The sequence below is a fragment of the Anopheles nili genome, chromosome 2 (genome assembly GCF_943737925.1).
Source record: "Anopheles nili chromosome 2, idAnoNiliSN_F5_01, whole genome shotgun sequence".
NCBI lineage: Eukaryota > Metazoa > Arthropoda > Insecta > Diptera > Culicidae > Anopheles > Anopheles nili.
Genome location: NC_071291.1, coordinates 16,604,812 through 16,629,420, shown reverse-complemented (window position 1 = coordinate 16,629,420; position 24,609 = coordinate 16,604,812). Strand labels below are relative to the sequence as shown.

Genomic DNA, 24,609 nt, shown 5'->3' with positions numbered 1-24,609 from the left:
CATCGAATTCCCTGCAACTTATACTTTCATTCCTTGTTCTTTGCATTGAATTATTAATTATAATGGTCACTAAACAGAAGGCATCTTTTCATCCACGTAAAACATCTGTAGCACATGATTTTCAAAAACGAGCGGAGTTAATATGACATACATGATTGAGAAATACTACCGAGTCAGCCCGGGATAAGGCTATCTGCGGCTGTTGGGAGGAAATGCCTTTCAGTTCACAAAAAATTATTCAAATCTTAATACGGCCAGTATACTTAATACTTAATACATTTCTATAAAGTAGTTCATTACTATTTCTTGTAAGCTCTAGATATAATCGGACAAATGAATTGTTTAGTTTGAGTTGTGTGTCAGATTGGCTTAGAATAGCTATTAGAAAAAACCTTAAATCTATTATTTTAAATGAATTCATTTTGATAACAATACATACAGCAAACAATAAAAAATAGCTAGTGTAATCATTACTCTTTTTTCCGCAATGTATCAACAATTTGTAAAGATGATGTGAATAATTGAAACAACATGTGTACGCATGGTGTTGCGAACGTATATAATCGCAAGTAACATGCTCACTATAAACGAATTGAATCAGCGTGCAAAGCGTAAAAGACAAAATAAAAATTGAAAAAAGTTGTACCGCACGGCAATCTGAAAACTGAGAAAAATTTTCGCATAAGTAACAGGAGAACATAACATGTAGGAGGAAACAATTTTTAAAATTCAAAACATTAAAAACCCGCCAAACGCTTAAAAGTATTTAAATTCTTCATGTGTAAGTTTCACTCATAGATGACGCTAAATAAATTGTAAAAACAATTCGAGCACTTGAAATGTTTCAACTAGTGAAAAATTTCAATTTTTAAGTAGCGCCACCTATGAGTGAAATTTAAAATCTTTTCTCTCAAGCGAAATTAGCGCCATCTATTGTTAAATAAAAACACTTCATTTCAAATATTTAAACCACGTGAAGCGTTTGGCGCATTTTTAAGCGTTTAGATTTTGAAATTTGATTACTCCTAGCTGGTATGCTCTCCTGTTACTTTTGCGAAAAATTGTCGGTTTTGGCCTTTGATCTGGATGGCAGTTTTTATTCCCTTTTTTTTTGTTTTACCTCTTTCGGCTTGCATGCGATGCGTGGCCAGCCCAACGCATCCTGGCGAGTATATTTCGTTGCCGAACGAACAGTAAATTTATCGTACAATATGTTTCAACTGTTAAGCCATGTTGCTGCTCGTATATTTTAATTGAGTTACATATGCCGTTAAGCATAATAATAAACAGTTAAATATACAAAATCTATTATTTAAAAGAACTTGAACGGTTGCTTTTCGTGTTCTCTTACAATAAGTTTCTTTCATTTCTTTTGTCATCAATCAACAGTAAACAATAGACAGATTTGTTTCTTGTTTTTTCCTCATTGTATATACATTTCAACAACATCGATAGTTTTCCATTTTAAATAGCAAATCATTTTGAGAATGTTTATCTAATAAAATAAATAACAAATAAAAAAAAGAAGCGGACCATACAGGAATGCGATGTCCGATAGCTGCAGCAGCGTTGATGGCGGCAGCGCTTTGCGTAGACGACTTTCAAAGGCCTTTACGGTAAAAAATGGTAAAATATGCAATTGGAATGCACAGTTGCGTTGATGGTCTATGTTTCGAAATGCTTATAGATGGCCGTCACGTAGCTCATAACCTGCTGCCAGTCGGGTCGTTCTTCGAGGCACATCTCGTCAATGCTCTGTCGGAGAGAATGAACCACATGGCACGTGTTAATAATGGTTGAATTGTCCCACAAACTCCGCTTCTTCTGCTCACCAGGGACGTCTGAATGCCAACACTTTCGGCGGCCGTAAACGCTAGGCTAAAGTTGCGTCGCTTATCGTTCTGGTTGAGCTTATCGTACGGGACGCGATCGGGAAGGTAGGAATGCATGATGGCGCACAGAGCCAAACCGTCGTTCCACGAGGAGCTAAAATTGGTAATGTCGATATTCCGATATCCTACCGTTTTGTTTTGACACCACTTTAGCAGTGCATTGCGTTTGGAGCCTCCATTTTTCACCAGCGCATTCAGCGGATCTTTCCGCTCGCCTGTTTAAGGAAAAACAAAAAATAAAACATTACACAAGATATCGAACTGTTGTATTACGGCACAACCAACGTCTGATCTGTTCTAGCTGGTGGCATGCAACTATGCGCTTCGAAACACACTCTACTCAAGACTAGCAGAAAATTATAAGGTACAAAGCAATAGACGAATTTGTTGATAGAATTTATCAGAGATGCACGCGCTTTTCCGAAGGAATAGTTTAGGCCGTAGCGCTTTTAAACAGTGTTAGTTGTAGGCAAGTTTACATACTTGTGTCGTTGTAGCTATTTCGTCGCACATTATCCATCGTTTTATGAGAAATAATTGCAGGATTTAACGGCGCACTGCAACCATTGTTGCTGGTGATGAGATTCGATTTTTTCATCAATATTACTGTGTCTACAAGTTGTTGGAAAATGAAATAAAACAAAAAATAAATAAAAACACGAAAAAAGAAACGCAATGAGAATGAATGTAGGATGAAGGCTGAGAAAAACGAAGCACTGAAAATTCAAAACTAAAGATACAAAAGAATAATAGAAAGAATAATGTTATACTAATAAAACCAATTTCGGTGGTGTAGTGTAATAACAGACAACATCCAATTGCATTTATATTTTAACCGAATATTGACTGTGTTTCTCATTGTGAATTTTGATCCAAATATGTCCATTATTTTTATACGAACCGAAAGAAGACGATTTATTCAACATATTAAGAGACGTTCGTATCAACGTGCCGGGTAAAACGTTTTATTACTGTAGTTTATACTTACTCGACAGTAGAATTAGTATACTAAACATTCCTATAGGTTAATGTTCGCCAACAATGTTAAAGAAGATATAAAGTGCGACTAGAAACAAGGCTTGCATGCACACCAAACAAACGTGATTATCAAACGTGAGCAACAATGCTGCCATGCATCAAATTGGAGAAGAAAAAAAAACACATAATTAAAGCTCGTGTTAGGCATTTATACTAGGCAAAGTAAATCAAGGAAAACTGCAAAATATGCCTTGTTAATTGTGCTTTCGGGGATTTTCAGCTATATTGCGTTTATTTACATTTGGTTTAGATTGAAAAATGGCGCAACAAACGAGTACCATGTGCTGTTTAAAGTTTTTTTTAAATGTCGTTAACTATTCGAACATGATTGTGGCTAAAACATTCCAACACAAACACCAAAACGAAACTGTTTTTTTTTGTTCTAATAACGATCCTACAATTCTGGAGCCCCACCTAGTAGTACCTAACATACTCATGGTGCCGTGTAGGGCCTTGTACAAACCACGGTTGTAACGGATAATGTATTGTTTCTTTGTTAACGTTAGTCTACAAACTACACTAGGAGGTTAGGGAATATACAGCGCTAAAGTGTCATAATTTATTCGATGCATTTGTTTAAAGAAAAATCAATTGTTATACTACACTAAAGGGCACTAAAAAACTGTAAGCTTAGGTACCATAAACCGAATATACCAAATAAAATAAACCAGAATCTCAAGCCCAAACATCAACTGCTACAGGCTTATAGTTTACAAATAATACTACATGCACGTGCGAGCTACTTTGGAGGCCATTTCGTATAGACACGTGGCCGTAGTTTACCTGCTAGGGCGGTAGGTTTGGAATTGCTGTTTAAATTGCTTCCCACGGTCGGTTGCTGTTGCTCGCGCAGGGGACTTTTGGCTGGCAATGCGGTTTGCACGCTGGCCGGTGTCTGTACGGGAATTTGCTGAAAGAATTTGAGAGCGAGAATCATCATTACACATCCTTCTTTGAAGCTGACAAATCAACACTTACGATAACGTTATTTTCATCGTTGCTATTGCCATTAACGTGACCCTTGCTGTTACTGATACTGTCCTTTTCGTTGTTGTTGTTGTTGTTATTGTTAGCGTTGTCGTTCGCACTGCCAAGAGAGGAATGTTTGGTTGCAACAACGGTAGGATCGCTGTCAGCCGGAATGCTGTTGATGCTGCAACTGGAGCTGCATCGTGACTCACTATTTAATTTGGTCTGAAACAAAAAAAGACGAATCAAACCACATCAAATCACCGAACAGACACCAAATTTGTATTCCATTCTGCTGCCAGAGTAGTGGATAACTGACCTGTTTTGCTGAATTTTCAATACTCTCGATGAGACTCTTTACCGATAGCCTCGAATCTTGCCGCTGGATGGCCGATTTTTGCTGCCGCCGTACGGCCATTTCCTGTTGCACGGTTGTGATGAGAGAATTTTGTGCATCTTTAGATGACAGCACTGCAAACAAAAAGGGACGTATTTAATATTGAATGATCGTAGTTTTGAGCTGATCGGAGCACGCAGATGGGAATAAATCAGTCAATCTTGCAATATGGCAGACACAGTTCAATAAAGTACACACAAAAAGCGACACGACGGTACAAAGTAGCGGATCACAGAGTAGTATACAAGCAAACATGAAAACCGGAGATGGAAAGAAAAACTTACTGGAATCATGCCTAAGGGAAACATTTTTGTCTACTATACTTTTACGATATGGGATGTTTTCGTACAGTCTCTCGGAGGCTGGATGATAGTCGGAACTCGGAATATATTTGGTGTTTGAACCAGCAGGTGCCTGCCAGATTGGGGCTTGTCTCGCCCGCTCTTGTTTGCGTCTAAGAAGCTCTTCCTCCAGCACAAACTGATTAGTTTGATCGTCTATTACGTATACGATCGTTTTGCGTTCGTTTGAATTACTGTCCGTTCGCGGTAGGGGTTGTGGTTTAACTTCGAATTTTTTCTTTTCGTTCGATCTTTTCACACTCGTGTGCAACTCCATGTCCGCGGGTTTAGGCGGTTCATCTGGTCGACTTTTAATGTGCAATAAACTCAGGTTCGAATTTAAACCATCGTTTGCATAATTATCTTTTGCCGTGGTCTTTTCTTGCGCCTCTTTACGAACAGCCACCTCCTGACGATCCACTTTCGCTAAATTATTCAAACTGGAACCACTGGTCGAACGTTCGTAGCGAAACCGGCGAAATTTACTCAAATTGCACGAAGCCTTGTGCTGCGCTAATCCATCGATGTCAGGCAGGATAAGATCATTCGTGCTCTTCGAGTACAGCAAACCGGAACCAAAGTCTGCCAAGTTGATGGCTCGATGCCGATGCTTATGCTGCGCGTAATACATTTCGTCATCCTGCATAGAAGAGCGCAAATCTTGCGTACTTTTCGACGCAAATCGCGCAATTGGTTTCAACAAACCGAACGAACTTTGGGACAAATTTTCTGTACTTTGGAGCGTTGTGATCGGCCGAAATGCAGGTGGATTCATCAGCTCATATTCACCAATTTCTTGGGAAAGATCGTCATCACTTCCATCGCTTCCATCGCTTGTTGCACTCGCTTCGTTTACTTCCGAGCTACTACTCCCCGACGGTGGCATCTTGTTCCAATAGTTATCGTCAGAGTTTTGGAATGGTGTTGATTTTCGCGTTGCAATATTAACCTCCTTCGGTTCATCGTTTTCTGACTCGCTGTAGTCGAAGCTATCCGATGGTTCTTCGCTTGCGCTGGAGTAATCATCAGCAAATCGAACAACCATCTTTGGTGGTTCCGTCTTCGGTAGCGGAGGTGGCTCATCCGAATCAGTATCATTCCTTGATCTGCCAGCACGCACTGCGCTGTCTTTGGTTCCTTGTGGTTTGGCCATATCGTTTGCCACACTTACGGATGAAGTTGAAGGAGGCGGTTTTCTATCTAGAGGAAAGTTGCTCATTTGCTTTCGAAGCAACTCCACTCGATGTGAAAATTCGTCCACATTCCGACCGAAACTGTTCAAATTCTCAACCGAGGCACACAAATCCTGCTTGAGAACGTTTAGGCGTTCATAACTCAACTGCACATTGTTTGCACTGTCGATACCATTGAACGGTTCTGCGAAATATCAAACGCAAATTATTCCTACCTCTCCTATTACTACCAAGCGCTGATGATCATCGAAAACAAATGCTACGGGCGATATAATACAGCCCTTTGGTCTTTATACCTTTCGGCAGAGGTGATCCATAGCAGTCTCTAAGCTGGATTCACAATTTGAGAATGTTTCTGAGCATTTAATTGCAATAAGAAATAAGTAAATGTACGCTGTTACACAAGCACAACTTCTAATAAATTTTCAAGCATGATAAAAATTGCAAAAAAACGAATGAAACTCAGGTTCAAATAAACATTCAAAAGGATAGTGAAGAAAATCTTTTATCTAAGTACGTTTTGGTGTAATAATGATCGAGTTTCAGTAAAGTTCATAAGTAGCATATGCAAATTGTCATACATAAAACGCTAAATTACAGCTTCAGGCAACGCTATATACAATCTCGCAGCATACTCCTAAATCATCCGAATAATGTGTGTACTTACGCTTGTTTAGTTGGTCCATCTGTTGCTCGAGCACGCGCACCTTCTCGCGCAGGGCCTTATTGTCGAGGGCTAGCTTTTCGCGCGCGTTTTGTGCTTCAGTCTTAAAATCGTTCGCCACTCGCACCGTCATCAGCAGGTCGGATTGAAAGTGTTGCCACTCGTCTGCTTCCTGTTTCCAAAGTCTTGTTTCTTGGTTTAGTTGCTCAGTCTTTTCCATTAGCTGGCGCTCGGTTTCACCGAGGTGCTTCTGCGTTTCCGATAGCAGCGTTTCCAGCTGGCATTTGTCCTCCAGGAGGCATTTGTTTTGAACCTGTTGAGTGTAGCAAATTAGAAATGCGTTCTCGGAGAAAGGAAAAAAGGAGCTCGTTCCCATTACCTGTAGCTCGTTGATAGACTCTTGGAACTGCTGACAGTCGGCTGCAATTTTCTGTTTCTCCTGCGTTACGGTTTCATTCTTGTATTCCAAATCTGAGATGAGACATTTGGCGTTATTGCGCACGACTTTGCACTCTTCGTTCAGTCGGGCAAGCTGTTCGTTAAGCTTCTGAATTTCGCACTGGCTGATGGAAACCTGCTCCTGCAACGACGCAACCTGCGTTTCGAGCTGGTCTTTCTCCTTCCGCGCAACATCCAGCAGCTCCTCTAGATCCGTTTTATCACCCATCGCACGGTCCTGCTCGAGTTCGTCAATCTTAGCCCGGGCGTTCTCAAGCAGCGTGGTCAATCGACTGATTTCTATCAGTTTTACGGAAGAATCTTGCTTCGATTCCATAAGCTGACCGTTAACATCCTTCTTTTCGGCGTTTGCCGCTTCGAGGGACGATTCAAGCATGCTGATCCGAGCCAGGGACCGTGACACTTGGCCAGTAATCTCGTCGATGATTCCTTTCAGCTCGTTCACCTCAGCGTTTGTTTCTTCTTGTTTCAACATCAAGCCTTCCCGCTCGTCCTGGGCACTTTTTAACAGATCGACCAGCTTCTGTTCGCGATCGGTCGGCGTCACGTCCTGCTGATTCGGTTCACGCAGCAATAGGTTTTGCAGCGTGCCAATCTGTGTACGCGAATCTTCAAGCTTTTCAGTCTGCCGACAAAGCGATTGAAAAATGACGTCCTTTTCCTCCACGAGCCGCTCGTTGTCCGTTTGCAGCTCCATTATTTGTGATTGCAAATCAGCCAACTCTTGAAGCGTCGCCTGAAGCTCCTCGTTGGTCGAGTAGTGTGTTTCTTCCATCTATAAAGGACGAATTTGCTTAAAACAAAAACGCAATGCTACCTATGTTACGTTGCTAAAAAAGAGTTTGAAGCAAAGAATGATTGATTCGCAAACGAAGAAACCGTGTCGTAAGCCTAATTCATGCCTTTCAACAGCTGAATTTTGGAAACAGCTGACGAGTCGCAGTTTGCACCTGCCATGCGCTAAATTCTTGCGATTGCGCCAACCGAAAATTAATGATAATTAATGTAATCACAAAGAATGTATCGCGAGATCCGTGAGAGGGAATAAAAGATGGAAAAATGGATGGAACGATGGAAAAACGCACGCGGAAACGGCTCTCTTACACCACCATCATCAGTGATCACACACTTTGTGCGGAAATGAACGACAACCTGTAGCTTCTGATGTTCTCATTGCGTTTATTCACATCGTAAGTACTAAGATCTCCATCCTGTCCGTTGTCTACACAACGTTTGCAACGTTTCACAATAAATATTGTAGCAAGCTTAACTTATTATACACTTTATAAACCGTGTCTAGCGTAACATGGAGAACTCACATCCATGTTTCTTTCAAACAACTTCGATACCAAGGTTTTAAAGGCTCGTCTGGATCGATTTCCCATCATACTTCGAGGAGTGTGTCATTCACGGCCCAGTCGTGCATACGTCCACGCGATTATCTGGTGGTGGCGCGCGGCACCAACGAGAGGTTATCGCGCCGAGACTGATCAGCAAAATAATCAACGACGAAAGCCCCAAAATTATGCCCGTCGTTACATCGTTCAGCGGTGTGCCTGGATATGGGTGCATCGTCATCAGTATTACTTCCGCAGCACAATTGAGCAAGGAAAAGATGGTAACCAGCACGTATCCTATTGATAGCAAAAAAAAGGATCATATATATTGTGAGCTAAATGTTACGCAAAAAGGACAGCATGCCGTCCAATTTAGCGCCTCGGTCAGTGAGATCTTACCTGACATATAGTTGCGATTTGGCAGCCAGTCACACTGGCGTGACTTGAAGCCAAGTATACCGAGCGCGATCGCGGAAAATCCAGCCAAAATGCCCATATCGAGGTAAAACTCGCGACCCAACTTTGAGGTCATGTAGAGGCTCAGGCCTGAGTTCATGAAACCGCACAGGATCAACATTAGCGAAACGGCACCGATCGTGGCGGAAGCATTGGCCATCTTTTGCCAGGACTTTGATTCACTCGGAGCCGGACCCCAGCTACCCGTTTTCTTCGGATCTGGCAGAGGTTTTTCACTGTATATGTCCGAATTCAAACGGGGACTTATGATGGCCGTCGTAGGGATCGGGATGCATGTCTGCTGCTGCTGCTGCTGCGGATGCTGCTGTGGCTGAAGATGATGATGCTGTTGCTTCGGTGTGCTGGAAACTATCATTCCTGAAGGTCCAGAAGGTGGTATTGCACCTCGTCGTGGCGTAGTGGTTGGTGTTGCACTGAACGGCTGACTTCCACAGAGATAAGGAGTTTTTGGGGTTGCTGGTGGCTTCTTTTGTGGCGTCGTCAATAGCTCGTGCAGCTTTTGTGTGGCAAGGTTCTTTTTCGTCGGTGTCGTTTCCTCACGACCCGGATTCCCTTTGGAAGGAGTGGTCGTAGCTGACCCACTTCCGGCGTTGGTTGGAAGCTGTGGTTTATAATTTTCACACCGTTGCTGCACGGTCGATGCATACGGTGACCGATGAATGGCCGTTGGAGGTTCATCGGTACCGTTCCCATCGTTACTGAGACAGGTTTCGTCCTCGTCATCGGCCACACTCGGGATGATGGCGTACCGATGAGCTCGACCATTGTGCATCTGAATGATCTCCTGATTTTCGTCCACCAGCTCCTCGTCCTCCTCGGTCGGTACCATCTCGAAACGCTGATTATTGCGCTGATCGTACAGTATGAAAGACTTTGAGCCGAAATCAGACGAGAAGGCATTCTTCAACCGTGAGCTCGAATGCTGATCAAGCGCCGTCGAATGAGACGACATCATGGGAGGCAAACTACAAAATTGCTGTGATAGATTGTCCACTTCCTCCGCTTCTTCGTCACCGTCTTGCTCCATGGTTCGATTCAGTTTATCCACGGCGCGATCGTGGCGTCGGCCGTTTGTACCGCCATTCAAATTTGGCACGCTTCCGACGCGATCGAGCAGCTCGTCGCTTCGTGAGATCCCTGGAACGCTCCCAAGGGACAGCTGCGTCTCGTTCACGACGCTATACTTCCGCACGACACTGACGGGGATCTCCTCCACCGGGACCAACGCATAGCGGCTGCCACTTGTGCCTTGCTGTTGCTGCTGTTGTTGAGTTGCATTTGCACCGACGGAACCGTAGCGATCCAACAGCCGGGTGCTGGCTAATGGCTTCCCTCCCGGCATTGGGGAACCGGTGGTTCGCTTCCGTTGGTCGAACGAGGCCAAACTGTGCTGGCGGTTGACGATCTTCGACGATATGCGGTTGTACGATCGCATTAGCTGCTCGTTACGCTGCATTACCGTCGAGCCGGTGGTGCCTGCGATCGACATAAGTGACCCCACGTGAGGCGTCCTGGGGGGCGTATAGAATTCACTCTGCTGGCAGAAGGCCGGATTGGTGTAGTTATGCTGTGACGTCATTTTAACGGTGACTTTCTTCACGACACACTTACAAAAGCCGTCTCGGTTTTGAACTTTTGCACAACAACGTTCGAAATCACAACTGCACCCCACGATTTATTGTTTCACTTTGCAACACGGATTCACGATTCCAGGGAGCGAACAGACAAGGCATTACAAGAGGGAGCCACGAATCGCACCAAACCCAAGACCGACGTCCTTGCTGCGCAACGGTTAAAAGCCTTCTGCGCAAGCAAGAAATCCAACTGGCCGGCCGTTTGGATGGTTTCGGGTGGTGGTGTGTACGCGCGTATCCGTTGTAGAAAACTTTTCCACAAGCGGAAAAGAGAGCATAAAGACCGCAGGCACAGGGGATCGGTCGCATAGTTTAACCAAGGGGAAGCCTGCGACACGGCCAAAAGTTCGTTAAAAATTTACACTCGCATACCGCCACCACCACCCAGGATTTTATATGTCCCGATTCCCTTCGTCACGCGGTGGTGCTGTTTCCCCCAATGTTTTTCCACGTCAATGTGCCCTTCTTCGAGGCATTGAGCCTCCTGCGTCCTGCATCGTAGCACGCGCCACTACCACCACCAGCAGCAGCAGTAACGTGCGCACGCATGCGCCAAGAACGATCGAGGGACGAACGATACACGCAATGCATTAGGGACCACGCGCGTCCGTTGCTTTTACTTTGCGCCCGCGAGCCTGGCCAGCTGCTTTCCCGCCTGTGTGCTTTTTTTCCCTCTTTCTCCTACACGTTGTCGCCGTAGAGAGATCGGAAGTGCCCTCGAAGGAAGGAAGCAGGCAGTTAGCAATTAAATGCCGTACATGCAGGGGGCAAAAAGCGACGCACAAAAGGGAACAGCCGGTCCCTCTACGGCGTTGTGAGGACGGAGACAAACCGATGCCGGTACAAAGCGAAAAATGTACGTAGCCTGTGAGCGTGCTCCTGTGACGGTCGGCCATAGGAGACCGTTTCTTGGCGGCTGTCAGGACGAACGGTCGCTACAGAAACAGCTGTTTCAGTAGGAATTTATCTCGCTCTCGTCGGTAAGTTTCAATCAGCGCATAAGACCATTATGCATTTTTTCCATCTCGTCAATGGTTCACAAATCGAAAAGAATGTCTTTTTAAGGACACACGAGACATCATTGAGCGCATAGAGGAAGAGGGACACAGGCATTGAGAACATGAGATGTCCTGTTTTTGCGTGTCCTTTTGAGCACAAAAGCTTGAATTTGCATTTAAATAATTCCTAATAGCACGCGCGTCCTTTGAGGGTGCGTATTGCGGCATGCTTTCAACAAGAGAATCCCTTACTAAATAAATTATCTATTGGAGAGCATCGGAAAATGTAACAAAATCAGGATACATTTTCAGGATATTCTTTTATAGGATTCCAATAAACTATTCAATCTGCACTCGGTTCTACCCCTTTCTTCATCATTTCGTCCAATACAATTCTGATTGCGGCAATTCCAATTGGAATTTCAACGATATTTTTTCACATGCCATGTCTACTAACATATCTCGCGTCCAACTTAGACACCGTGAATCAGATTGCATAAACAGCCGCAACATTATAAGACGCCAAGTACTTTTTTCAGCCGGTTATCTTATCTACACCATCCAAGGCGCACCCTTCTTTAACCAGCGCATGATACCTGAGACACCTTGAGAATGCGTAGGGAGCCTTTACGGTGGGGAATAAAATAAATACGGAAAACACACGTACCCATTTACAGTTGTGTCGTATCAGTTTGTACTATGGGGCACGTTATCAAGCAAGAGCCAACCGTTGACCAAACAGTGTAGGTCGAGGAATGTCTGCATTTGAACTTTGGTAAATATCCATAACATCTCGAGTAATTTGAAAAGATTGCCAAAAATATGTGAATATGTTGCTGTTTGGGCAATTCTTGGACATGCAGGTGATGTGTTAGGCAACATCAAATTGACATTAGTACAATTCTTCGACACTGTGAAGAACTTTTTTTTGAACTTTGACGCACGTTGTCGTTACCATCGAAGGTAAGGAATCAATCATTCTTAAAAGAAAGCTTTTCAATCTACTCTACCCCACCCGAAAATGTAATGGAATGCGTGCGACTGACCTGAATAATTTTATCCTGCAAACACGCCACTGCTATCTCGCTGCTAGACGATTGCTTATCCCAGTCGGGCGTAACGCACGGTGTTCCTTCGGCATCCATGATCTGTAAGCAAACCACAGGACCAAGAGCAACAAACGTGTCAGGACGAGCGGTCACTCTCGACCGGTCGGACAAACCGGAACACTTACATTCGGAAGCGCGATCGATGCCGGTGCGGAACTGTGCAACCGTTGTGTGTTGCGTATGAGCTGCTGCTTTTCGGAATCCGACAGCGGTGACTGGACGACACTTTTCAGCCGATCCCGGAGGGATTCGTTCTCGTTCAGCAACCGGTGCAGCTCGCCGGTGCTGTGCTCGTGCAACGTCTGGGGAAAAATGAAACGAAATACCACAAAACTCGGTGATTGCTGTCAACGACACTGTGGCAAACGATATGGACACCAAAGCCACTGCCGTCATCCGTACAGTGTGCAGTAGTGTACCTACCTTTAGCTTTACGATTTCGTCACGCAACAGCAACAGCTCATCCTGGCCGCTGCTCATCTCGTGCATCTTCTCCTCCAGCTGGCGGTTTTCGCTTTGCAGCTTCTCAAGGTGTACCTGCAGCTCGACCACACGACCGTTCGTGCTGGGAGACGCTTGGGTGTGCTCCTTCCGGTTCGAGGCCCCCATTTCCGGGCCTACGAAATTGATAGCGGTCAGCTGTTCCATGCTTGCGCTCATGCCACTTGCAACGTCCACGGCACGCTCGTGGAGATGCCCACCGTCATCTCCAACACCCAGTGGACCTCCTGAGGCCAGCTTGTTCAGGTGATTCGTTGACACGGTCGCCATTTGCGCTATCTGTGCTGATGCCGTCCTGCTGTGCTGGTTATTCGGATGGTGATGCTGAGTGTACAAAAGCTGCTGCTGTGCCTGCTGCTGTTGCTGCTGTTGGTGATGATGGTGCTGATGATGATGGTGATGATGATGCGAGTGATCCAACTTTTCCTTCGATCCGTTGAACCGTTGCCCACCGGTTCCACGGGCAGATTGCGCGGGTTTGGAGACAACGGAATAATCCAAACTCGATACGGACGCGGCACTCTTCAGCAGGGCGCCACCATTTGCCGACAGGCCACCACCGGTGGCACCTTCGGCATGGCCAGACCCGACCGCGGAAGATGCCGGCTGTTGTGACTGATGTTTCGGTCCCGACGGACCTTGGCCTCTACGGAACAAGGATTTTAGTTTGATCATAGTTTAATCCTCTTGCTCAGGGTGGTGGGTGCCGCAGACTCGTGAGGAGGAGGGGCGGGAATCCTTTCCCGCAGGAGTGGAATGTGTGTGCTAGACGGTACCACCGACACCGCAATGTTGCCTTGTGTGTTTTTGCTTAACCTTGTCCACTTTCTTTTGACATGATAAAATATCACTGCTTTAGCACTACTCGCTCGTGCTCCTGTTCGCACACTGTTCAACTTGCAAGCTTAGTTAGAACGTGATCAGAGTAGTCTGTGTTCTATCGATGGAATGCCATTATTTTGTTTTCAGTTTCACTGGAGATTGATAATCAAATTAGTGCGCTGGTTTAAGCGTATCCTCCGACAATTGGTGTGCCGCACATCGAACGCATTGATTGACCCCTGTTAAACTTTGAACGAATCCCGGGAGGGGAGTAGGACAACATGTGAAGTGTTGCCTGAGGTTTTCCTGAGGATCACCCGCATCCCAATGCAAGCGTCTATCGAAACAGGACAGTTTCAGCTGCCGTAAATGCCCCAGCTCGAACCGACCAACACAAACAGGTTTGCAGTTTGTTTGAAACTGGATTAAACGGGCTGCAGAACCGACGAGCGCATGCGATGGCGTGGTCCGGGGGTCAGGATATCGGAACAAACCACGCACAAAAGCTGCACCATGCGCTAGTTGCAGGTTGCACACGCATGTGATGTGTCTGTTTCAGTTTTGCACGCGCTCGTTCTTTGGTGTATGTGCAATGTGCCCCTTTTTCTGCGTGCGTCAATAGCAGCAATCACACAGGCCACCGTAAACGAGAGCAATTTGATACGCTGCTTGGCGGCTTACCCCATCGCACATGACAAGAGACTCCGACGCGAGGATCAGAGATCGCCAAAGATCGCCTCCCGAAAGCGCACTGCATCTGTGTATGCACTTTTGCGCGCACCGCAGTTGAAGGTTGGCAAAAAACGAGTGTGGCACGCGTACACACGTGGGGTGAGAGAGAGAGAGAAAGGGGGGAAAAAAGAACACACATCAACCGCAAAAGGGAATTTACATCTCTAGTATCTCCCCCCATCAGAAACTCTGCGATGCAGTTCTCGTACGCCGCATGCGACAATTGTAGGTGCATCAATTAATCTTATCGTTCCAAGGTCAGGTTCAGTTTCCTTAAACAACCTGACCGTGCGCAAACGACCGCAACGGCCGCAGCGGCCACGGTGACGTGTGACTGACTAGGCGATCGCAAAACCCCCGTGTGTCTCGCTGTGCCGATCGAATCCAATCAACGCCAGTCAAGCGAACCGCCAATGCGTCGCTTTACAGGTGTTTCGTTTTTAATTATTTCTCCTACACGGTTTTGTGGCAAAGTGCGGTACATTAATTTAACCCTGCCAATACAGGCACCTTCTAGCACCTGGACCATGATGTGGGTGGGCGTGGGGTAGCGTGGCACGGTGAAAATTGTCGCCAATAAAACCAAAGCTATTCGCGCATTTCATCGCCGAGTGTCCCACCTATTCTGATGCGAGCGCACCACTTCCTGTATATCTTGTTTGAAACAAATGCACCCATGACGTGTTCCCGAAGGAAGGCGAAATGCTGTTCTACCAACAGGGTCGTGTAACTGGCGCGTAATTTGTGCCGCGTTGCGCCATCACACGTGATTTACAATAGGTAGCAAAGGTGTATCAATATGTGTGTTTTTTTTTCTACAATGTGCGACTCAGCGGCACGTGGAGATGTCCGGGAGATGGTTTACAATTCTGAACTCTAGGGGAAACGTTCTAATAAATTGTGTCGGTTATTTTCCCTACTTCTGCATTCTCGATGCTATTGATCGCTTATACTCCTGCAACGAGAATTGGAGATTTGCAATTCAATTCACCGTAAGCCACAAAGCATTCTTTCCCATCGGTTAGCTAACATTCTCTGCCTCAACTAATTCACGATCATCATGTCCGAGCACGCTGTTTGTTAGTGTCGTGGGACTCATATTTAATTGCTGCCTCAATTATGACGACCTTTAACATGACCGCTTCCAAACTCGTCAGTGCTATCTGTTTGGTTTTTTCGCCAACGTGTTTTGGATGCTGATTGTTTACAAACAAATAGCCCAAAAGGGCTAAGCTTCGTGTTTTTGTGCATCGCTCTGACGTTCCAGCAGTTTGCTCGGGATAGATATGGTTTTGTACGATGTGGCTATGCCAATGGCGAACCACATCATCTTGTCGGTTGCACTCGAGCCGCTTTTTCCTGCTGAGGGATGGTTTGCTCGGATGCACTCACAATTTGCTCGCAGACCAATATCTTACGGATGGAAAACTGAGGGAGATACACGAGAGAAACGGCGATGCGATCGCCAGGCGCCACACGGCCGTCTAGAGAGCGTGTACGACGGGACCCAAACGTGCCTCGGTTCGGTTCTCAAAGAGAAAGCAGCCCAGAAACATACATACGGTAAATAATAATGAACCATAGCCAAAAGCACACGCCATCAATTAAAGCGCAAGGGTGTGCTGAGTTTTAGGTTTGAGAAAAAAAAGGGTGACGGACATCGAGAGAAGAAGATTTGTGGGAAATAGCGAGTGTCTCAGCTTTGATTTTTAACGCCGGAGCCACCGTGGAAATCGCATCGGAGAAGTCAACAGAAACGGGAATTTGCTCACGTCTCTTCCCTCAGCTTGGCGATACCATAGTGGTTGGGGTTTGCGATCCACAATAACGATGCTACTAAGGGAAGCCTGCTTGGATGCTAAAAAGCCACATATTAACACTATTTCGCACGGACCTAGTTGGGCATGCGCACGTTTAAGAATAAGCAATCTGCGCAAAACGAAACCCACTGCTTTCACGAATCAACCACCAAACTGGAAGCCACCGCTTCAGTAACATTCACAAGGCGATCATTCTTCACTAACGTTCGTTACACGTCCAGTTTTCGATGCACTGTTTTTCGTAAATAGACACATAAGTAAGTTGGGTCGCCCATCTTGGATGCTTTCTACGAATGCACGACACTATTTCACCGCGTACGGCACGGTTTCGTGGCGTGCCAGAGAAACACGACCCGCTCCGGTAGCACTCAAATGGAAGCGTCCGCGAAAAACGTAAACTGTCGGAGCACGGGGCTAATTTTTCATTTCATTTTTTTAATGTCAGCGCAAGCAAACACGGCCACGATCGGACGCAACAACCAACCGGTTCGAATGGTGCAGCCAACTGTCAGGTCAGCGATGCGCATGAACCGGTTTTATTCGACCACTGTCAACCGTTGTAGATCGTTACCCTCCGAAACGGGCTCCGAAATTCAAACCGTTGGGCTGTGTTCGAAATGTGAACTGTACTTCTCGATCGCCAGTGCACTTTACATTATAGTCAACCATTTCATTTCCCTCTAGGATTATCTGGCGCTTTCTTGCGTAATATTGCGCATTTCAAGCGCCAAGTAACGAGTATAGAAATGTGTCTTCTTTCGCTCGATCATCGGGTAAGCTACCGCCTATAAGACACCTTATTATTTCCTTTGGAAATGAAATTTAACATTTGTATGGTTTTACGCGCAGCAAAGTTGCGAGGACACACTCCGCGTTCTATAAGAATTAGAATTACCCGCAGGGGTTTACGTGTCTCAATTTAAACTAATTATACCGGGGACATACAGTGCGGCTAATTACATCACATCGATAATCCACAGAACTACAGAGTCCTCTTAATCCCCCCTTTAAATGAAAGTAAAATGGATTGCTCCAGTTTACACCGTTTGGCATTACCGGGCAACCATACGAGCGTGTGTGCAGAATAATATAGTTATCATGCTAGCGGACAAATGGTTTAAGCAACAGGATGGTAGGATGTTCCATTTTGAGCAACAGGAAAATGTTGTATGCTGTTCGCTTTGCTTACCTTTGCCTTCCGAATGCACTCAGCAAAGGTTTTCGCTTAACTGAGGCTCGGTTTGGAGTAGTAGGTGATCCTGGTTGTTGTTTTTTAGGTGTACGTAGAAACAATCTTTCACTATCACCGTTGTTATCTACCGGAGCCGGAGGAGCTTTACGTAGAACGGTTATCCCTGTTTGTGCGGTATTTGGTAGTGTGGAAGAAATAGAGGAAGTTTCACGGCTCGATATTTTTGATGTGACGGATTGAACGGCTGATGATAATGTTCCCAGAGTAGCTACCGTTGCAGGACGAGTAACTGCTCCCGGCCGCGTTCTAGGTGGCAGCTGTCTGTCGAACTCTGATAGGACAGATCTATCTGATGGCGCCCGTCGAATATTCACTAGGGGAACAGCAGCATTTAGCTGCGCCGAAGTTACCGATGAATTTCTAGCTATATTTACTTGGTTTAGTCGCTTTTTATTGATTTTCGCAGTTTGGTTGGTACCTCCTTTCTTAGACACTATCTGTAAAGGATAAATTGTGAGCAGTTTTTAGCACAGAATTATATCTATTCTTAGACATATTGAAAAACAGGTACGGGGGCTTAATTTGCAGATAACCTATGTCACAAAGTTATATACTATACCGTGGGTTTTGAGGAGGTTCCTTTCAGGAATCGATTTGTTTTAATTTCTTTTTTGGGGATATCTGAAGGTTGCACAGTACTGTTAGGTTCTGTAGCGACAGGTTCGAAATCGTAAATATCGTGCTGCCACGAAAAAACGTTTCGAAATTTCTGCTTTAATGTACTCATAGCTACACTCTTTTTCACCGTACGTCGTGAAGTTTTGGCGAACAACTGTCTACTATCGAGAAGGCTAAAAATGGTGTGTTCAACTGGCCGTATGGAGGCTTCAAGTGCGCTCAACTGATAAGATTTCAGATATTCCAGACCCCTGTTTAATTGTGTTTGTGTTCACAAAACATTGGAAGAAATATTATCTTTCTTCATGACGATACTCTTTTACATCAACAAATTAGATAAGCCTAGGCATGCTAGGGGAAATGATTCATGTAATTAGTTACGCGTATCGGCCTTGCGAAGCTAGTGAGAATGAAAGCTGGTGCTGTTCTCAACAAAATATCAACCTGGTATTAAGGTGAGTCGAATAATAATCGATAATCTAAATACAATAACTAGTATTAGTTTTATTATTTACTAGTATTTTATTATTACTAGTTAGTAGTGCTATTTCTATTTTAATTATTCTATCAAAAATACCGGTAACAAACTTCAATTTTAATATTTCTTTGTAAACTAACTAATTAAATTATCTGCACATATAATTGAGTAATTTTCTTATCTGATTCCATCAATTTTTCAAATTACAAGTAATTTATTTCAATTCGTTGAGGCAATAAAGGGACATGTAAATCACATACATATTTACAACAAAAACATGGATCAATAATCCAACCGGCATCGTTTTACATCAGCTGGGACTGCATTGCAGTGATGGCAAAACTGGCAATTATCAACATAAACAAATGCATACAACTCACCCAAAATGTATACTTTTGAACTAAACAAATTGGCGAAAGATTGCCATTCAATTTTTACCACACAAAATACACTGGGACAAAATACACAGGACAAACGCAAACGGGAGATTTTCACCGTTTGTTGTTTATCCGAAAAAATGCGTTGTTGACAGCGAGTGCCGTTAGCGCATGACAGTTATCCATAGCTCGTTCCAGTGGCCCGTGCCGGTCTCGGGTTTGTTTATAAATAATAGGTGGTACATTCTTCGCGCCACTTTCAGGAATTTACACGACATCCCACACAGTGCGAATTGAACCATTGAAGTGTTCAAAGGTCTCTTAATTTTGTTATTGTTGGCGAAATCTAGTGAAACTATCAGGCATGAGTGCAAATTGGCGGTCTAATCACTCGGATGAAGAAGATGACGATGAGTATGACGAACCTTTTACAGGCCGATCTGGAATTATATTGGTTATCGATTGTGCTGGCTATATGTTTGAAGATGGTTCAAATACGGCCTTTCTACAAACTCTTTTCATTACTGAAGCAATGATGCGGAATAAAGTGGTCACCAACGAAAAGGATTTGGTACGTATGTGTATATCTTTGCAATGCTGAACCAATAGAGATGGTGTACTATTTTTTCAGATGGGAGTAGTGTTTTACAACATTAAAAACAGTCCTACGCCAGAGAGTGGAGAACCACTTCAACCGGGACTAGTTGCACCAAAACAGTGCGCTATATATCTACCTTTGAGTGCCGTGTCTGTTGAAATGATACGCAAACTACGGGGAATGCGTGAATCAGACGACTTTTTCGGATTTGATGCATTGTACGGGCATGCTCACGACACAAACCTTTCGAACGTATTTTGGCTTTGTTCTCGAATGTTTTCCCATTGCGGATACAAACTGGAGCAATCCACGATCGTGCTGTTTACCAGCAATGATCAACCGCACGAAAGCAGCAGCAGCGAATATCAGCAGACGCTTGTAAAGGCAAGAGATCTACAGCAGAAGGAAATATTTTTTGAGTTAGTTCCCATGAGCGACACATTCGATTGCGATAAATTTTATAAAGAGTTTATATGCACCGTGCTGAATCAAGATACGGATGAATTTGCAGCACCGGTATACCAGAGATCGAAGGAGCTATTACTTCAACGGTTATTTGTTAGAAACTATCAAAATCGAAGTATAGTTCATCTAAAATGGCATCTATCCGACTCTATTTCACTTGGTGTTAATGTGTATTCGTTATCGAGGCATGTATCGAGGCTGTTCAACTATGGTTCTCCAAATACATATGGGTATTTTTAAACTCGGTTTTGCTTTTGCAGAAAACCTCGCATGCCTAAAAAGGTTAAATTGTTAAGATCAACCAACCAAGTGATTGTTTCTAAACGAGTGCACATGGCTAGCACGTTTTCCGATGAACGAGAAGAAGAAGAAACCAAAGCGCTGTTACCAGGCAATCAGAGGTAACAGTAAAATTAGTATTTCTACGATTAGTACTGTATGCGGACCCTTTTTGCTTTAGGAAATCAATAACCGTTGGTGGGGAAACCGTGTCGTTCAAGCCAGAGGAAGTCGTGCTTATGAAGCAGATTTTACCTCCAGGCATACGTCTTCTAGGATTCAAACCTGCTTTTTCAGTCAAAACAACCAACCATATTAGGCCCAGTTTGTTCCTGTATCCAAATGAAAGTTACATCAATGGCTCGACGACGCTCTTTCGAGCACTTTATGAAAAATGCATTGAAAAGGAGCAGGTGGCCTTATGCATTTTGACTATGCGCCGAAAGCAACCTTCAAAGTAACTATCTCAAAGTACTAACTATCGCCAATAATTACAAACAGTTAATGTATAACGGTATTTTTCTAGACTGGTAGCATTGATACCTCAAACAGAATCGACAGATGTTCCATCCGGAGAAGTCAGTCGACCTGTTGGCTTTAGAGTCAAGTTCATTCCATTCACCGGTAAGACAGATTTAGTTCAGTTCAAGCAATTGGCGCCATAATTTAATTTGATCTAAATAACTTTCGTTTACATTTTAGCTGATATTCGAAAACTAGCCATTCTTGAAGATGCCGAAATACCTGAAGTGACCGACGAGCAGACAGATGTGTTCAAATTTGTCATCAAAAAGATCAAATTTAAATTCCATCCCGCTCACTTTGACAACCCTTTGCCGCAAAATCTGTTTATCAATATCGAATCGCTGCTATTTGATGAGCAAGATGCCGAACTATATGATGCTTCGCAGCCAGATAATGAAAAAATTGATTCAAAATTAGAACCCATTATGGCCAGCATGCAGGATATGTTTGGAGAGGTATAGTTCGGACAACGAGGATGATATTTGCAACAAACAGTAATGATCTATTTCTATGTTACAGGATCCCGAGGAAGTTGCCAAGCGTCGTCGAAACGAAGGAGCAAATAATGAAAATGAACCCAGGTCCAAAAGCGCAAGGTTGGAATCGTTAAATGACGAAGATCTTGTAGAAATGGTAAAACAAGGCAATGTAAGTACATTCTAACTATCCATCAACTTACAATGAATGTAGCCACATTGTTGTTCATTGTGTTATTGTAGGTAACGAATATCTCCGTGGCTATGTTGAAGGCATACCTTCAAAAACAAGGTGTTACCGGGATTTCTAAGCTAACAAAACCAGACTTAGCAGCCAAAATTCGAGATTTGGAAAATAACTAATCTATCCATTGCTGTTTAAAAATTTTGAGCGAATAAATATTATAAGAGTTTATATTAATCTTTTATTGTTTTAATATTTTTACATATGTTGTAATTTCAACTGTCACAGAAATATTTGCTCCCAATGTATTCCGCGTTTGCTCGTAGGAATAAGTATTCCCTTTTTCTCTTCTCCTTTTCATTAAATTGGCTATATTTTTAATGTATGGCACCACCTGCGATCGGCCATTGCTCATTTCCGCGCAGCCTACTAGTGCTACTTGTTACGCTAATCAACCAACTATGTCGACCGTTTAGGCGAGTTAGATCATGTCGTATGCTTATTTTTCATCATTTTTTTCATGCAACCATGGTCGAAAGATGGGCAACGTGGACGGATAATGTGTTTCCGGTTTGTAAATGGTTTCGGCCCACTCGTTTGTGTCGTCACCATCGGCGGTTTTGAAGGGGTACGTACCGAGCGTTATAGGCAGCTGTAATTTGATTTGCTTTTCCAACGATTTTGGTTCGATTAAGAACTGTTGAGGAAATTATAGAAAAAATACATTTTTAACTATATCATATCGTTTCAAAAGAAACATGTACTTACACAAACGTCGTATTGTATTCTTATCAAATGACATCCACGCAGGTTCGTTGGTGGCAGTGGTGGCACGTAGAGGGATTCGTTCTGCCATTCATCCCTATGACCAGCCCGTATCTTTCCTCGGGCTATCACTGCCAACTCTCGTTTTTCTGTCTGAATGACTTTATCACGTGCAAAGTACTGTATCGTCTGTAAGCAATAGTAAAGCATTCAAAAGGATGTGTGACCTCCATGAAACATATCGCACCCATGCTATGCGTACCTCTGTGAGTGCAGCTTTTGTCGATTTAATCGTAACACTACTAGCGTTTGTCACAGTCGCTGTGATCATAATTGACTCTCCAGGCACGTAGCCACCTCGGTCGAGAATTATCTTACACTTTACGATCCCTCCTCCAACACATGCCATGCCGAGATTATGCTCAATGTTACATTTAAAAGGATCCTAGAAATAAAAGAACACCGTTGGTTACATCGCTGCTAGTGCAAGAATAGTAATACGAATCGTTCGTAAAAAATTTTTTGTTTGTCACTTACCGCCAGATACTGTTGTTCGAGATTCAAGTCAATAGGATTCATTACGATAAACACCTGGTGGTTTTTGTGAATTAGCCCGGAAGGTTCACGCAGACCGGCCTTGCAAAAATACTGCACCCAACCATACCGTCCAAGGAAGGTCGACGGGAGATCAACCGGTAGACCGAGCTTGAACGGGAAGCTATGAATACCGGGGGACAGAATCGTAGGACCTTGGTTGTCCGAGTCGCCTAGCAATCTCATGCGAAAGTCAATATAGTTTTCCTTGTCGTACGATCGCTCGTGCCGGGTCGAACGCACTCGCACCACGCATTCGCCAACAACATGAAAATAAAGTCCTATAAAAGGGAAAAGCATCCATCATCAATTGAATCGTTCGTTTACGTAATAGCCTCAGCAAATAATTCGTCCGTCCCTGTTTGCCATACCCTTTCCTTGGCCTTAATTATGATGTCATCCTGAACGGATGAACGGATACGTCGCCCAACTCAGCAAACATGAATGCAGTTTTCAAAATTATTTAAATAACCCCTTGGCAAATTATAAGAACAACATAGTACATATCTTATCGTATAGGTTTGTCATTTTGTACTTAATTAGAGTATGGAAATGGTAAGATTTGGATGTTATTATTATTTTGCTATAGGTAGTTTGTGAAAAACTTACGATATAATCAACTTGATTGAAATGAGAAAAACCAAAGGGGAGGCATAGCTCGCATATTACTCAAGCATGCGCGGACCTTGGCAGGACTGACACATAGGCGTGGTAAAAAAGCTCGTTGGACGCGGCCTCCAAGGTTAAAGGTTAGCGGAGAATCAATTTCAGCTCACAAGCCCATACGACGTTACGCCACATAGCATACGCAAACTTACCCAGAACCGGTGTATCATCTTGCAGCTCCAGCAGTACCCGTCCGGACAGGAATTGTCCAGGAAAGTACAGCAGGGACGAGTTGTCAAAGAGGATCAGAAACTTTAGCAATTTTCGTGGCATACTGGAAAATTACCAACGGCAGACTTTTCCTGTTGGAGCGAGTAATGTGTATTTTCAACGTCGCCCAACCGTGGTGTCATTGAGTGGAGACGGTACTGGTGCTGATGATGTTGTGATCGTCACAACGATTGACGATCGTCCGATTTGAAGCTTTTCCACTACCAAAGAGTGTATGGGATGCGCAAGTATTGTTTCTCCTCTAGACCAATGGTTCTACTCGCATTTGAAACGTTATTATTAACAAAGGCACTGAATAACACCAAATCAAACCCAATCAGTAACACTAAACTCAACCATTCTTCAACGATCGTTGATCAACGGAAACATTTATGCTACACTCGAGCAAGACACACCACAATCACTGATTTACATATGCCCCATAACTGTTCAATCATAACTTGCTTCTGTAGCGCACCACAAGTTCCAGGTTGAAGCAGACGAATGAACCAACGCATAACTTTCAGCCTTGTCTCGTGTCGGTTGGCCCCACAGTGGTGTTTGTACCAGTTTGGGGTGATTCCACCCTTATTTTCTCGATGTATGGGTGCGACTAGCTCAATGTATGCGTGATACGAATAAAATGATGTAAAGCTTTACAAACGTGATCCCCACTTGTGCTCCATCGTCGCACTACGTTATGCTTTATGTTTACCGTTTTTGAACACCCATCTTTGTT

General features: G+C 44.0%; 4 protein-coding genes across 4 annotated transcripts; 1 reads left to right on the top strand and 3 right to left on the bottom strand.

Moving 5' to 3' along the window:
* Positions 1-1,418: 1,418 nt before the first annotated feature.
* LOC128731393 (cytospin-A) lies at positions 1,419-18,362 on the bottom strand. Its single transcript, XM_053824510.1, has 14 exons — positions 18,195-18,362; positions 17,573-18,072; positions 12,932-13,655; positions 12,634-12,810; positions 12,446-12,547; positions 6,874-7,728; positions 6,498-6,807; positions 4,581-6,014; positions 4,219-4,370; positions 3,909-4,124; positions 3,714-3,840; positions 2,376-2,504; positions 1,833-2,107; positions 1,419-1,755 (listed from the first exon to the last, which is right to left on the bottom strand). The coding sequence occupies exons 1-14, from the start codon at positions 18,360-18,362 to the stop codon at positions 1,666-1,668; spliced, it is 5,259 nt and encodes a 1,752-aa protein (XP_053680485.1). The 3' UTR covers positions 1,419-1,665.
* LOC128731395 (uncharacterized) lies at positions 8,219-10,434 on the bottom strand. The gene is made up of 2 exons (XM_053824513.1): positions 8,690-10,434; positions 8,219-8,587 (listed from the first exon to the last, which is right to left on the bottom strand). Exons 1-2 carry the CDS (start codon positions 10,344-10,346, stop codon positions 8,361-8,363), a joined length of 1,884 nt encoding a protein of 627 aa, XP_053680488.1. The 5' UTR covers positions 10,347-10,434; the 3' UTR covers positions 8,219-8,360.
* A 1,110-nt stretch (positions 18,363-19,472) lies between the features above and the next one.
* LOC128732087 (X-ray repair cross-complementing protein 6) lies at positions 19,473-21,826 on the top strand. The gene is made up of 8 exons (XM_053825249.1): positions 19,473-19,679; positions 19,740-20,356; positions 20,432-20,572; positions 20,632-20,907; positions 20,977-21,074; positions 21,153-21,430; positions 21,495-21,623; positions 21,695-21,826. The coding sequence occupies exons 1-8, from the start codon at positions 19,473-19,475 to the stop codon at positions 21,812-21,814; spliced, it is 1,866 nt and encodes a 621-aa protein (XP_053681224.1). The 3' UTR covers positions 21,815-21,826.
* A 111-nt stretch (positions 21,827-21,937) lies between these two features.
* Positions 21,938-23,933, bottom strand: LOC128731153 (arrestin domain-containing protein 17). The gene is made up of 5 exons (XM_053824251.1): positions 23,813-23,933; positions 22,938-23,275; positions 22,663-22,845; positions 22,404-22,589; positions 21,938-22,332 (listed from the first exon to the last, which is right to left on the bottom strand). The coding sequence occupies exons 1-5, from the start codon at positions 23,931-23,933 to the stop codon at positions 22,135-22,137; spliced, it is 1,026 nt and encodes a 341-aa protein (XP_053680226.1). The 3' UTR covers positions 21,938-22,134.
* Between the last annotated feature and the right edge of the window lie 676 nt (positions 23,934-24,609).